The 15184-nt window shown below is 47.3% G+C and overlaps 1 protein-coding gene across 3 annotated transcripts in view; it reads right to left on the minus strand.

Annotated features, from left to right (window-relative positions):
• Nucleotides 1–15184, minus strand: part of ARL8B (ARF like GTPase 8B) — a 46673-nt gene continuing 31489 nt past the window's right edge. For 2 of the 3 annotated variants that reach the window (XM_051831924.3, XM_089305663.1), the window contains exons 2-7: nucleotides 10331–10411; nucleotides 7396–7469; nucleotides 6933–7026; nucleotides 4559–4626; nucleotides 4205–4275; nucleotides 1–2092 (exon numbers count right to left, since the gene is read on the minus strand). In XM_051831924.3, coding sequence (XP_051687884.1) covers nucleotides 2043–2092; nucleotides 4205–4275; nucleotides 4559–4626; nucleotides 6933–7026; nucleotides 7396–7469; nucleotides 10331–10411 — 438 coding nt within the window. In that variant the 3' untranslated portion in view covers nucleotides 1–2042. The remainder of the gene's footprint in view (nucleotides 2093–4204; nucleotides 4276–4558; nucleotides 4627–6932; nucleotides 7027–7395; nucleotides 7470–10330; nucleotides 10412–15184) is intronic. The other variant, XM_089305664.1, reaches the window with a different exon arrangement.

Consider the following 15184-nt stretch of genomic DNA (forward strand, 5'->3'; position numbering starts at 1 on the left):
TCTGGATACTGTAAAAGTTTATTTCTGTTTTAGCCAGCTCACAGACCCAGCTCTCTGAGGACTGAGCTGATTTCGTTGTAGCGCAGTCTCTGCACCCTCCTTGTAATGTTCCTTCCACCCCCACACCTTCCATCAGGACGGACATCCGAAGTTCAAGTTGCCAATACAACCCTCAAAATGCAAGTTTATTGAATAACGCTGAGAAGAGCAGCAAACGGACAAAAAACGCATCCACCTAAATAAAAAATGTACGTATTTACAAAGTTCGGTAACTGTTTTCACATGCAGGGGTTATGCACAGGAGAAGGTTGGTAGTATCTTGAGAGATCTTGAAATGCTAAAAGCGGTGAACAGACACAAACACATCAAGGTTCAGCTCTAGGCCAACTAACAAACCTATGCAGTCCCTACAGAGTCGCACCGTCCAGCTCCGGTTCCTCCTTGCAGGCACAAGCACGTTGCTGTATCCTGTGTAGTGGTTCCAGTGACCACCGGTGGTGTCCAGCTGCGGCGCCACATCTGGACGCCCCGTCACACACAGGACCATCCACCCATCGGGGAGGTACACTTCTGAGAAGGGGAACGTGAAAAGCCCCAGTTCTGCTCGTTAAAAATGTGAACAGAGAAAAACAAGTAGTGTTTGTGCAACACGGTGCGGTACTTTTACAGAATATGTTTAAGGCCATGGCAGTCTATAAATTAAACTGGATTCCTTAAAGAACCTGCTGTTGACTACACTCTGAGTGCTCAACACATGAGGAGATGCACAGTCTACAAAGTGCTGTTTAACACAAGAAACAAAATACACAGTGCGAGGCAACGTGGAAGCAGGTGTCCCGCCGGCTTTCCTGCTACAGCGGTCTACTGTGACAACCCTGTACAGATGAGCCAGGGTCAGGAGTCCCTTTATGGACGTGGAGATCACCAACTACAAACCAGGCTCACGCTAAGTTTCCATCCACCTCTGTGCCACAGAGCCAGCAGGTGCCAGCCGCAGGTCCTGGGCTCTCCGTGCGATTCTTAAACAACCTGTGGACGCCACGCACGATTACACAGATAAAGCAGGCAGGGCTAGAGTTGTCACAACAGTCAAGATGTCTGACAGCATCAGACACCAGAGTGCCAAACCTCACGTCAATAAGAGAAAGAGAACCTGCGTGTAAGTGCCGTTTGTGCTGAGTCGACGCCACGCCCGGATATAAAAGTGAGACGTTCCAGCGTCATGCAGCGGCCCTGACAGAATGACCGCAGACAGAACAAACAGGTGTTGGAACAAAGTCTGGCGTTCGGAACAGGTTTTATTATATTGGCTGGAATGCTCTAAATTCATGAAAGCTTTTGAGGAAATCTTCAATTCCCAACCCCTTTAGAAGGTGTGTGAGACCAGGGACAGCTAGGAATCGGCATGCTCTAGCTCGGCCCGTCCACAGCAGAGGGGTCTCAGCACAGTGTCGTGGAACCCCTCAGGCAGCGGCCTCGGCCTGCTCTGCGGACGGCGTCTCGGCTCCTAAGGTGTGGTCACGCCCTTCACATGCATCAGGAGGGAGGCGAGGCACCGAGTTCGTGTCCCCGTGAGTCAGGCTTGAAGGATTCCTAAACACTGTGTGGCACTAGAACCCGCATGCTGTACCAAGTCAGGCTCCTAGTAAGCTACCAGATTCTATAATAAAATATTATAGTCATTAACTGATAACCAATATAAAAATCTGGCCCAGAAAGGCCAGAATAGAAATACGCAATTTTCTTGATTTAAGATGGTCAAAAGTGTGGGTCTGGTTTTGTTTTAGAAAAGAAAAGAAAGAGCTCTACACATTGTTTAAGCATGTGTAAGAAGCCTTTGTGTGTGCTGACTTTATCACGACAACTCTAGCTGATTCTGTGTGAGGGTTAGGGAGACACATCTGCAGCAGTGCACATGAGAAAGGAACTCTGAAAAAGGCAATCTCTCAGGTTTAGGAAGGACCATGTTCTGGGAAGTACTTCAGAGGAACGGACAGTAATTCTAGGGCTACAGCCAAGGACGGAAGACTTCCGGAGGTTCTTCAGCTTCTTCTCGATTTTGAATGTTGAATAAGCCACTGAAGTGTGATATCTAGAGACACAGGGCAAAAGGGAAAAGTATTACAACACCGTAAGACACAGTCAGTACTCACACAATGCAGCTAACTCCGGGCACAGCTAGGCCTGCCCCGTGCTACTGCACACCACCACCTGAGTGTCAAGAGGAGAACATGGGCGCCGGCGCCGTGGCTCACTTGGTTAATCCTCTGCCTGCGGCACCGGCATCCCATATGGGCGCAGGGTTCTAGTCCCAGTTGCTCCTCTTCCAGTCCAGCTCTCTGCTGTGGCCTGGGATGGCAATGGAGGATGGCCCAAGTGCTTGGGCCCTGCACCCACGTGGGAGACCAGGAGGAAGCACCTGGCTCCTGGCTTCAAATTGGTGCAGTGCCGGCCATGGTGGTCATTAGGGGAGTGAACCAACAGAAGGAAGACCTTTCTCTCTCTCACTGTCTATAACTCTACCTGTCAAATAAATGAATTAAAAAAAAATAGGAGAACACGAGGAATCGGCAGGATGAGAGTCTTCTGACAAACACGCGTGCAGCACGGCACCATCATGCTTCTACTGTGGACAACATCAGGGACTCCTTATGACGGAAAAGGCTAAGTCGTCATCTGGGTTTCTGGGTCACAGGTAGCGGCAATCTTTGCAGATCATCTCCCCAGAACCCCACCTGTTCTGTGTGTGATTTGAGGGTGCTTTACTATGGAAATTAAGGTATTCTTGTACCTCAGGCAGCTGAAAGCACAGCATACCCTGTGCCAGAATCCTTCCTGCGCTAGCATACTGAAGTCACAAATCTGCCACCAAAGCCTCCGTCTGACCGAGGACAACACCCTGACTGGGCCCGTGAGCAGGGAGCTGGATCAGAAGTGGAGCAGCTGGGACTTGAACATGACTAGAATGTCGTGTTGGCCACGTCTAACCCACTGCACTTGGAATTCATTCCCTGCTCCAGATAAACAGGCATTCCATTCACAAACCACCAGTTTGAATCCAGAGTGGGTCACACTCCTTGGCTTGGTAACACTGTCACTCAACCAGGTGTTCTGAAGTCAAAGCTGGCAGCTGCTGGCCCGCAGAGCAACCACGAGGGCCAGCCTCCAACACAGAAGCTCCCACCAGCTCTCCACACCGCCTGCGGAAACGAGCCCGAGCGACCTTCTCAGCTGGCTACTCTGCCTCTATTTCAGGGAACGGCAGGGAAGGCCTAAGGAGTAACGAAGGGGTCAGCGCAGCGGCACACTGTGGCCCGTGGGGGCCTCTATCCGATGCCACCGAGGGCACACGGCAGGTTCTCGGCTGTGGTGTCATCACGACTACCAGAGATTCCTCTTGAGAAGCACTGCTGTGGAAAGCAGTGCTCTCGCGGGGTCTGCATTGAAGTCTAACCAGTGCTGCCACCGAGCACTGAAAAAGAGGTTCTAACAGAATACTGTACTGCACTGAATAGTGTCCCCTAAAAGTGCACATCCATCCACACGCTCCAAAGGACTTCACTTGGAAACTGCATCTCTGTGGTCATCCTGGGAAGAGTCCACAGACACAGACGGGGAGAACGCCACGTGAAGCCGGATGGCAGGCAGCGATGCAGCATGGTCTCTAGAGGGTGCTGGACACCACCCAGGCTACAGAGAGGCAAGGCAGGCCCCTCTGCCACCTGCCCACACAGACTACCAGCCCCTCGAGCCAGGAAAATCGGTTCCTGCTGTTTTAAGTCACTGAGCTCAGGGTACTTTCTTGTTGCAGTTCTAAGAAATTAACACAATTTACAGGCTTTTGCTTCCCATAAAACACTAACATTCTATCCTAACAACTCAGGGTTCCATGAATGGCAGGAGTGCCTCAAGACCATCTATGTCAAGTCCGACTTCCAAAACATTGTTTTTTATTTTAAAGCACAACTGGCTAATAGTTCTTCAAAAATCAATATAATAAATTTAGTATGACATAATGCTCAAGCTAACCACTTCACAGCTTTTACGTATTTAAAAAGAAGATTCAGGATTCTTCATCCGTTGTCAAAGGAGAATGCCAGCACTTTTTTCATGGGGCCAAATCCACAGTGCCCTACAAAGAAAGTCACTTGGACAGAAATGACGATGACAAGCAGCAGAGCGCGTCGGCAGCCCCTCCCCTTACCTATGTTATCCTTTTCTTTGCAAGAAATTGAATAGCAGCAGATTTCTCTGTCCTGAATAGCAGACAGATTCCTGCGAGAAGCAGAACTGAGAGTAAGTCCGTGCGTACAACAGCTGTCACACATAGCACTTCCACTTAATTCTACTCGTTATTTATTAGTAAGCCAAAGAAATTATTTCACTACTACTGAAATTTTAGGGATTCACCTCTCTGGTAGACTGAGTTGGTCCACCTAAAACCATGGCTCTGATCACAACTGAATAATGTTAACAATGCTCAGTCAGCAAAACAGCGGGCCAGAGTGTACTCAATTGTACTCAGTTTCCAAACCGCACCATCATTCTCAAGACTTACATTTTTTCAATTAGCTGTTTCTCATCCAAGGCATTGGGGAGATCTCTCTTGTTTCCAAGTACTAGCACCTTTAAAAAGGAAAAAAATACCGGGAATAAGCTTTTATGCAAGAAATATCACCTAGGTACACCAGCTTGATGGCTGACAACGTTAGCATCCAGATGTTAACACACGCTATAATACTAAGGCATGTTTGTGTATCTGGTGGCCTATTTCATTCATTTAATTATTCCTACCGACATTCACTTAACTCCTACCAGGCAGACACCCCTAACTGAGAATGTAGCTGACAACTTCTATTTCAAACCAGCCAAGTCTATGTTATACATGCTATTTCTAATAAATTGCTGCCAAAATGCAACTAGGATCTTAAGTAACCAGGGCAGGGGTGGAAGAATGACTTTTCACAACAGCCACTAATCATGTTAGCAGCTAAATCCTTCACATTCGAGACCCATCCCACAGAGCGCCACTTGCTGGCAGGCTGCTAGGTGGACGGCTGAGGGCCTTGGGCTGACTGTGCCCCAGGAGCCACAGCCGAGAGAATAAAAGCTGCCAAGGGCCCTTGCCGTCACCATACCACCTTTCCCAGGCACAACAACAGAGTCGGAATCTGTAGCTCTGACCCACCCTAGCTAACCAAGTACACACCCCATCTGTGTCCTATTTCCTGCCCCAACTCCAGACATTGTGACCAGTGCCACTCATGTCCTTAGACTGTCATTTCCATTTCATACAGAGGGCAGAGGCACAGACAGCCAGGGGTGCTGGGAGCTCTGACAGGAGTGAGCTGGGAAGCCAGGAAGCAAACCTGAACACTCTTGGTCGGCTCACCTTCCCTACCTGGCCACCACCTGGCTAAGTCTCTAATCATACATCACGGACATCTGGGATCAGCTGTCAGTTGTGTGGCTGCCTGGAATCTCCTATGCTCCTTCCACTTAATAAAACAACTTGCTTTCATAGATGAGATCATTTCTGTCCCAGCTTTCCTTTCCACTAGATCACACACTCTATACTTGGAAAGCAAGGACAGAGGACCCCTGGTGACACACCGGAGTAGCATGCACAAGCGCTCCCATCAAAGCCACTGTGCCGCGACCCGGGGCGGCCGTGCAGGGTGGTCATGCTTGCATCTGATGCTGGCAGCCGCTGCGCTCCTCCTGTGCCAGCTGCTTTCTAAGCCTGGGACGTGCAGCCTGCCCAGAGACTCAGTGTCCTTTCAGTGAATTCCTTTCTGCTTAAATCAGCTCTCCATGGTTTGCAACTGAGACAAAACAACTGAATTCATAGAAAAAATCGAAGAATAAGCTTTCAGGTCAGATGGACAGGACGTAAACCCTGACTGTTGAGGCTTACCAATGGCCACCAGGCCACTATCAACAAGGACCACTACCAGACTCGACAGGCTGTGACGAGTCACTGAGACCACACAGCTCCAGGCTCTGACTTTAATGCCCACTCCTCTGCCAGTGTTCCTGAGCTCAACAGGTCAACAACCGATACTGCCTTCCTTCCAGCTGCAAGAGGCAGGAACCAGTACCACCGCTCTCACACACTCAATCCGTCAACAAGCCTGGTGGTCTGTGCTCCAGGACTCCTCTGGAATCCGTCCCCCCACCCCGTCTGCTCTACCATCCTAGCCCACAGCACCATCCTCTGCAGGAGAAACAAACAGCCTCCTCCCTCCACCCTCGTCATCCCTCCAGCTCAGGGCGTCCGTGGAGTGTAATCAGAGCACTCTCCCTAACAGCAAGTCCTGCCCAGGGAGGCCACTCTGGCGACATGGCTACCCAAGGCACACCAACTCGCCGCAGCTCCCCCGGCTCTCAGCTCGAGAGTCCCGCCTCCAGGGTCTGTACCCACAGCTCTCCGCTTCCGGAGTTCACAGCTTTGGGTCTCAGTTCCTGCCTCCCCTCATCAGGGACACCTTCCCCCTTCTCCCACTAGGTCAGCTCTCCCCGCTAATGTACCCGTGGTCCTTTCTCCTCACCACCACGCCGGGCCGAGCAGTGCTCCTACTGCACAGTATTTCGGAATGGGCAGATACTCATAAAATCTACAATATACTGTAGACACTCAGTACTTATATCTTACCAACCTCAAACATAATTTTTTAAAGAAATCTTTTACTCAATGAGTACAAATTTCAAAAGTACGTCTTTAGGAACACAGTGACTGTTCCCACCATACCTGCCATCCCACCCCCACTCCCTCTCCCATTCCCAGTTCCATTCTCCATTGAGATTTATTTTCAATCAACTGTATACATAGAAGACCAACTCTATATTAAGTAAAGATTTCCATGACTTGCACACACACACACACACACACACAATATAAAAACCAGAATGACCAGCACCCCGACACTTACTGGGATTCCTTGTAGCTGGGGTTTGTCTAGAAGATTGTGTAGCTCGTTCCGGGAGGCCTCTATCTTCTCACGATCTGCAGCATCTATCATATAACTTAAAAAAAAGAGGTGCGCTCAGTGTGCCTTCGACATGCTGTGACGGCACCAGGGTTACAGACTCAACTCTGGAGATGTATGCACCTGACACTGTTCACCAAAGGCAAGTCCTACATGAAGAAACCTCGGCACTCACACACTTATCTAGACTGTCCCGCGGCCAATATGTGGCAGGAAAACATTTATACCCCAAACAACACACAAAGCTCATTCTATGATTAATTCTTTAAATCACAAGTAAATGGAACTGCTCAAGAAATGAGCTAGCAAAGATCTGCATTGCCTAAGAAAAACTGAGTCTTTGAAAGTATTGAAAACAACTTTCTTCTCTGAAGCCTAAATTGACTTTTAGAAAAACAAAGCTTACACAATAGCGTTGACTCCCCTGCAGTATCGTTCCCACATGCTCCGGAAGCGGGGCTGTCCTCCTATGTCCCAGATCTTTAAATCAAGACAAGACAATTCTTAACACAGGTATTTAACACACTTCACTGGAGGGAGAAGCAGCAGCAGAGGGGAAGAGGAGGGAGACACACTCACTCGCACACACCAGAGCCAGCACTCTCTTTAGGGGCATGAGTTCAAGCCACGTCTGGGAAGTCCTGGCGCTGCTATGAAACCGAAATCTCACTTCTCGTGTTCACACCTGATCTAGAGCTCTACTTGAACAAAGATTTGGTTCATGTGCAAAATTTTCTTCATCAGCTAACCAATACATTTGTAATGTCAAAAGTACATATTTTTAAGATTACACCTTGGGCTGGCACTGTGGCACAGCAGGTAAAGCCGCAACCTGCAGTGCCAGTATCCCATACGGGCACCAGTTCAAGTCCCGGCTGCTCCACTTTCAATCCAGCTCTCTGCTAATGGCCTGAGAAAGCAGTGGAAGATGGCCCAAGTTGGTCCAAGTCCTAGGGCCCCTGCACCCTGGGAAAAACTCCTGGCTCCTGGCTTCAGATCGGCTCAGCTCTGGTCATTGTAGCCATTTGGGGAGTGAACCAGCAGATGAAAGACCTCTCTCTGTGTCTACCTCTGGCTCTCTATACTCTGTCTTTCAAATAAAATAAACAGTGGGCCGGCGCTATGGCACAGCAGGTTAAAACCTGGCCTGAAGCGCTGGCACCCCATATGGGCTCTGGTTCAAATCCCAGCTGCTCCTCTTCCAGTCCAGCTCTCTGCTATGGCCTGGGAAAGCAGGAGAAGATGGCCCAGGTCCTTGGGCCCCTGTACTCATGTGGGAGACCCGGAGGGAGCTCCTGGCTCCTGGCTTCGGATGGACGCACATCCAGCCATTGCAGCCAATTGGGGAGTGAACCAGCGGATGGAAGACCTCTCTCTCATTCTCTCTCTCTCTCCATGTAACTCTTTCAAATAAATAAATAAATCTTTAAAAAGAAAAAAAAAGCTTACACTTATAAAACCTACCTACAGAACCATGCACCACCCAAATCTGAATACCAAGAAAGGAAACAGCTGGAAATCGGTTACTGTCTAACTGTGTCATTCAGTAGACATCAGTGTCCAATCTTGTTAAATTGTCCTGTACACAAAATAGCCAACATCCCTACACAGGTGTTTCACTTGCATAAAATTCTTTACTCCATGTGCAAGCCACTACCTGTAAGAGCTCTGTTGGGGCTGATGTTGTGATGCAGTGGGTGAATTTTAATACCGGCACCAGCTCATGCCCTAGCCTCTATCATCCCTGTGGGAGACCTGGAAGAATCTTCTGGCTCCTAGCATCAGCCTAGCCCAGCCATTGCTGTTGCAGCCATGTGGGAGGTGGGCCAGCAGAAGGAGGATTTCTGGCTCTCTCTCTCTCTCTCTCTCTATAATTCTACCTTTCTAATAAATAAATAAATCTTTAAGAACTGGGGGGAGAATTTTATTGCTCTGCCTACTATCTAAGTACTATGCTTGGACACTTGGCTACACACGTCTTAAGTCTTGGCACTCATCTTTAAGAGGGGTCCAACCCAGCTATGACACATGTGCTGTGCATGAAGGGACACATACCACTCCAGGGTGTCATTACAAAGAGTTCAGGAACAGATTCCGTGACAAGATATGCCAAAATGGCCATAAAGGTCCAGGCCAAAGAAATAAACCCTCACCAACTCCTGAACCAAAAAGTCAAAACAAACAAACAAAAAAGCTAAAACATCACCCCTAATAAAGAGTCCAACAGTCCATGATTTAAACCTGCCAAACTCATCTTCCAAAAAATTATGTTTGGGGTCGGTGTTGTGGTTGCCCTGGCGCCGGCATCCCACATGGGCACCTGTTCGAGTCTCGGTTGCCCCACTTCCAATCTAGCTCCCTGCTAATGGGCCTGGGAAAGCAGGGGAAGATGGTCCAAGTGCTTGGCCCCCGCACCCACAGAGGAGACCCAGAAGCTCCTGGCTCCTGCCTGGACCAGGTCTGACCATGGTGGCCATCTGGAGAGTGAACCAGCAGATGGAAGGTCAATCTCTCTCTTCCTCTCTCTCTATCTCTGCCTTTCAAATAAATAAATAAATCTTCTTAAAAAATTATGTTCAACAACATTTTACTATTTTATATTTTCAATCTCTAAGAAGAAAAAAAAAAGACTTGCTCATGTATTTAAAATGCAAAGTGAAAGTGAAAAGGGGACGGGATAGAGACAGAGAGGACGCTCTTCCATTCACTGGTTCACTCCCCCAGTGTCCACAACAACCGAGGCTGACCCAGGAGCTAGAATTCCACTCAGGTCTCCAGAGTCAGTGGCATGAACTTAAGCACTTGGGCCGCCATCTGCTACCCCAAGCACATCAGCAAGAAAATGGATTGGAAGCAGAGGCTACAGACTCAGTGATAGGGCTGAGTAGGAAAAACAAAGTTAAAGGAAAAACAAGGTTACAGTGTTTGCTACTACAAGTATCACACTGAACTACAATATCATAAATAATAAACTATCTTTCAATGTAAAATAGCATCCGCGAAATAATAATACCATACTCCAAACACTCTGCAGATGAGACTTTATTTCCTAGGAACATCTAAATCCCAAGTGTTACGTCTGCTACTCCATCTGCTGTTTTTAATGTGTTTGTTTTTTTTTTTGTTTGTTTGTTTGTTTTTTTTTTGGTGGGTACTTAACAGTATTTCAACTTTTTTCCATTTGGAATAGAAAACAAGCAATCGGTTTTCACTCAGGACATGCCAATTCACTGCCTGTGAACTGCAAATACTCCGGTAAAAGCAGAGCAGCACAGAGGACAACCTGGAGCCGAGCGTGCAAACACTCTACAGGGAGCGTGACGAGAAACTGACACACGTACCTTTATGGTGACGTTACCTTTCGTGACTTTCCTCATGTTGAAGCCCACAGTGGGTATCATGTCTTCACTGAACTGACCTGACTGAAAGAAACAAAGCATCTGAGGTTAGATCAATCAGCATTTGCAACAAAACAAGGCAGCCCACCCTTCTAAGCAATTCTGCATTCACACTCACGCTGTAAACAAGTCCTTTTCAGTGGTGCTAACAATCTAAGGAAATGTTCCTTACAGCCACAGGACTCAAGGAACTACAAAATTATGCTCACACAAAAATATACTCTATTATTTCAAAGACACTTGTGAACAAAATTTTAGATACTCTTAAATTTCAAAAAATTTTGCATTAAACATGAAAATTTATAAATTCTATCACCTATAAAGGTAGAAAAGTGAAGTCAAATCAATTTTCTATTTTCAATATTTATGTTACTTTAACAGTAACTTAAAAATTCACTGTTGAACAGCTTTTCCAAGTTTCTCTCTTTTTTTTTAAGATTTACTTTATTTATCTGAAAGAGTTACAAAGAGAGGCAGAGACAGAGACAGAGACAGAGACAGAGACAGAGACAGAGAGAGAGAGGTGTCTTCCATCCACTGGTTAACTCCCCAACTGACTGCAACAGCTGGAGCTGAACGGATCTGAAGCCAGGAGCCAGGAGCTCTTCCAAGTCTCCACGTGGGTGCAGGGGTCTAAGGACCTGGGCCACCCTTCACTGCTTTCCCAGACACATGAGCAGGGAGCAGGACCGGAAGCGGAGCAGCTGGGACTCTAACTGGCGCCCATATGAGCCAAGTCCTTGGGCCCCTTCATCCATATGGGTGGGAGACTTGGAAGAAGCTCCTGGCTGCTGGCTTTGTATCGGCTGAGCTCCGGCCATTGAGGCCATCTGGGGAGTGAACCAGCAGATGGAAGATTTCTCTCTCTGTGTCTCTACCTCCCTCTGTAACTCTTTTCAAATAAATAAAAAATATTAAAAAAAAAAAATCAGTTAGACCACTCATCTCAAAGCCACCTTCTCCCAGCTAGCCAGCAGTGATAGGTGAGACACCAAGCACTGACAATTTCTTCCACTAGTCTGCTGGTTCCTAACTAAACATCAGGTTTACAACTACAGCTTAAAACAGGTATCATTCAGTAAATCCAATCAAGAATTCATGTCTTAATTCATTCCACACATGCCAAATAAACTTTTAAAACTAGTATCTGTGTTAAACTGTTGACTGGAATTCCACTGTGTTTATTAACGTGAGAACAGCCCTTTGCAGACTCCCAGAGAACAGCCCTTTGCAGACTCCCAGGACTTAAGTACTACCCAGTTTCTCCACACAGGCACAAAGTTTGTGTGCGCCATCAATCCACTCTTTTTTCTTTTCTTTTCTTTTCTTTTTTGGACAGGCAGAGTGGACAGTGAAAGAGAGAGAGAGAGAGAAAGGTCTTCCTTTTGCCGTTGGTTCACCCTCCAATGGCCGCTGCGGCCGGCGCACTGCGCTGATCCAATGGCAGGAGCCAGGTGCTTCTCCTGGTCTCCCATGGGGTGCAGGGCCCAAGGACTTGGGCCATCCTCCACTGCACTCCCAGGCCATAGCAGAGAGCTGGCCTGGAAGAGGGGCAACCGGGACAGAATCCGGTGTGCTGGCGCCGCCAGGCGGAGAATTAGCCTAGTGAGCCACGGTGCTGGCCAATCCACTCTTCCATAAAGCAAAGTATCTTCACACATCTCAGCTTAGTCTTCATTTTGGCAGTTACTGTGAAACTCATCTTAATGAGCCACAGTTAAATCTGAGTTTATGTATTTATTGTCTATCCACTTTACCAACACTAACTCTTCAGTTGATGTGAATCTTACATTTTGGGCAAACATCCTAAGATTAACCTCAAAACAGGACTAGTTAAACAAACAAGACTGTTTTCCAGGCCCTAACACAGCCTTGCTGTGCCCTTATGCCCCACAAATCCATTCCCCAATGGTCCAAAAGTCCTGAGCACACTCAATACCAATTTCACAAGTTAATTTCCTCTACAGAAATCCAAAAGTCCTTTTTCTTTTTCCAAGTTCAGTGGAGTTTGGGTTAATTTTTTTAATGTTAACTCACTCACAATCACTACTTTCACTTTCATTAGACGGAATTCTCAGATACACAATTCATTTGTGAAAATCTAGTCATGATATAAAAATGAGACACATCAACACTAGTTGTGATAGGAGATAAACAGAAGCAGCACATGTAGAGATGGCAGCATCACTCATCACTAGAGAAAGGTGGCTCAGAACCTCAGAGACACCACTGCACACCCACTGGAGCGAATACTTATAAAAACAAAGAAGGTAAGTGTTGACAAGGACGTAGAGAAACTGGAATTCTTGTGCATTATTGGCAACGATGGTAGAAATAGAAAATGACCTAGTTGCTATGAAAAACAGAATGATGGTTCCTCAAAAACTAAAATTAGAATAACCACATGATCCAACTATTCCACCTCTGGGTACAGCATCCCACTGAGTGTACAACAGGTGTTTTGCACAATGAAGCAGCTAAAAACATTGACACATTTAGGTACCAAACTTTGTACCCAGCCTGCAAGGAGAGCTTTCTAAAACACAATACACTTGGCTAACTTCTCAAACACCATTTTATATGTGATTTAATACTGTCAGTATTTCAGGGTCATTTTCCCTACTTCTTGGAAGGAAATTTTTCTAGAAGTAAAATTCTGTGATTATAAACATCAATGATGGCACATCACTGTGATAAAATCATACACAGGTAATGTCTGCAGGGTGCACCTGGATTTTCTTCAAGGTTCATTCACTCTTCCCAGTGATGTCTCATGGTAAACAGACGCCATGTTGTTGCTCATCTGCAACAACTGGAAATCAGGTAATCAAGTCCGTGGGTTTCATTCCAGAACAGCTCACTACAGCAAGATGGTCAATCAGTATTTCTTGAACAAAGTAAGAATTACTAGACCACAAAAGAGGAAAATGCTGGAACTCTTCTATCAACAGGAGCCTGCTGTGATGCATGGGTCACATGGCATGACCACTCTGTGGACCCAGTAGTATCTCCTGCTTCTTTCTTCATTACAGCTTTTCAAAGTGCCAGGTTTCCAGCTCCTCTCCAGCTCCTGCTAATGCACACCTGGGAGGCAGCAGGTGATGGCTCAAGTACTTCTGTCCTCAGCACCCATGAGGGAGCCCCAGATGACGTTCCTGGCTCCTGGCTTTGGTCCAGCTAAGCCCCAGTTGTTTTATGTATCTGGGGAGTAAACCAGTGGATGAAAGGTTTAGGTCTCTCTAATGCAGCCTTTAAAATAAATAAAAATAAGAAAAAAATAAACTTAGGGCTGGCATCGCATGTGGGCACCAGTTCTGTGTGGCTGCTCGACTTCTGATCCAGCTCCCTGCCGAAGCGCCTGGGAAGGCAGCAGAGGATGCCCAAGTACTTGGGCCATGTAGAAGATCTGGAGGAAGCTCCTGGCTTCGGCCTGGCCCAGCCATACCCGTTGCAGCCATTTGGAAAGTAAACCAGCAGATGGAAGATCTCTTTCTCCTCCTATAACTCTACCTTTTAAATAAATAATAAAGAAAAACCTTTTTAAAAAATAAAATAAAGGCCGGCGCCGCGGCTCACTAGGCTAATCCTCCACCTAGCGGCGCCGGCACACTGGGTTCTAGTCCCGGTCGGGGCGCCGGATTCTGTCCTGGTTGCCCCTCTTCCAGGCCAGCCCTCTGCTGTGGCCAGGGAGTGCAGTGGAGGATGGCCCAGGTGCTTGGGCCCTGCACCCCATGGGAGACCAGGAAAAGCACCTGGCTCCTGGCTCCTGCCATCGGATCAGTGCGGTGCGCCGGCCACAGCGCGCCGGCCGCGGCGGCCTTGGAGGGTGAACCAACGGCAAAGGAAGACCTTTCTCTCTCTGTCTCTCTCTCTCACTATCCACTCTGCCTGTAAAAAAAAATAAATAAATAAATAAATAAAATAAAAAGACAAAGCTCCTGTCACAAAGCTAAGCCCAAGGCTGGCAGCTGCGCTCAGGGCAGCTCAGGGTTGGTTTCTCCTGCTCCGGAGCCACATAACTGCAACCAGCACTTTGGGAAACAAACACATGATTAGAAAATACTTCTTCACTGGGTATCATTTTACGCATTTCAACAAGCTTACCAAGCACCGTTGTAAGGATTTAAACCAGCATTGATTCATTTAATCCTCTTAACAACTTTAAAAAATAAAATGGTGAAGCCTATCTTCAGATCCAAGGAACTCCGATGAGCCCTTGTGCTACTCAGCAAGCACACGCAGGTCATCTGACCTCGAGTCCAGCTTCCCTGTCTACAAGAGGACCCAGCACTCAGGGAAACTCACACAGCTCCCACACACACGGTTTCTACATGGTTTACAGGCCTGTCGTCTAGAGCACAGCTGAGTAGGCATCTGAGTGGCTCCAGCGGCAGGAAACGCAGCCTTCACCGCAAATCCATTAGCACCGGCAGGGCTAAAGCAGGCCTGGCCCCTAGTGCCAGCCCCATCCTGTGGAGCTCACCTGTTTACCATGAAAGAGCTCAGAACTGGAAGACAGACAAGAACCCAGGTCAAAGTTAACACCGGAGACATAAGGATGATTTTTAAAAAAAATTTATTTGTGAAAAACACTTCACTGAAAATACCCTGAGACCAGAGGCATGGGGATGGAGAAGTGGACTGTCAGGCTGCTTAGAGATGGCGGCGCTGACACTGGCGACAACACCGGGAAATCCTCATAGGTTCCAGTGTTTTAAAGCTGGCCAAAATAAACTATTTTACATACTATGTAATGTGAGCTCTTCTCTCTTCTTTTTTTGCCAAAACAAACTATGA

Source organism: Oryctolagus cuniculus, chromosome 10 (assembly GCF_051225735.1).
Source record: "Oryctolagus cuniculus isolate XC-2025 breed Fujian yellow rabbit chromosome 10, ASM5122573v1, whole genome shotgun sequence".
NCBI classification, from domain to species: Eukaryota; Metazoa; Chordata; class Mammalia; order Lagomorpha; family Leporidae; genus Oryctolagus; species Oryctolagus cuniculus.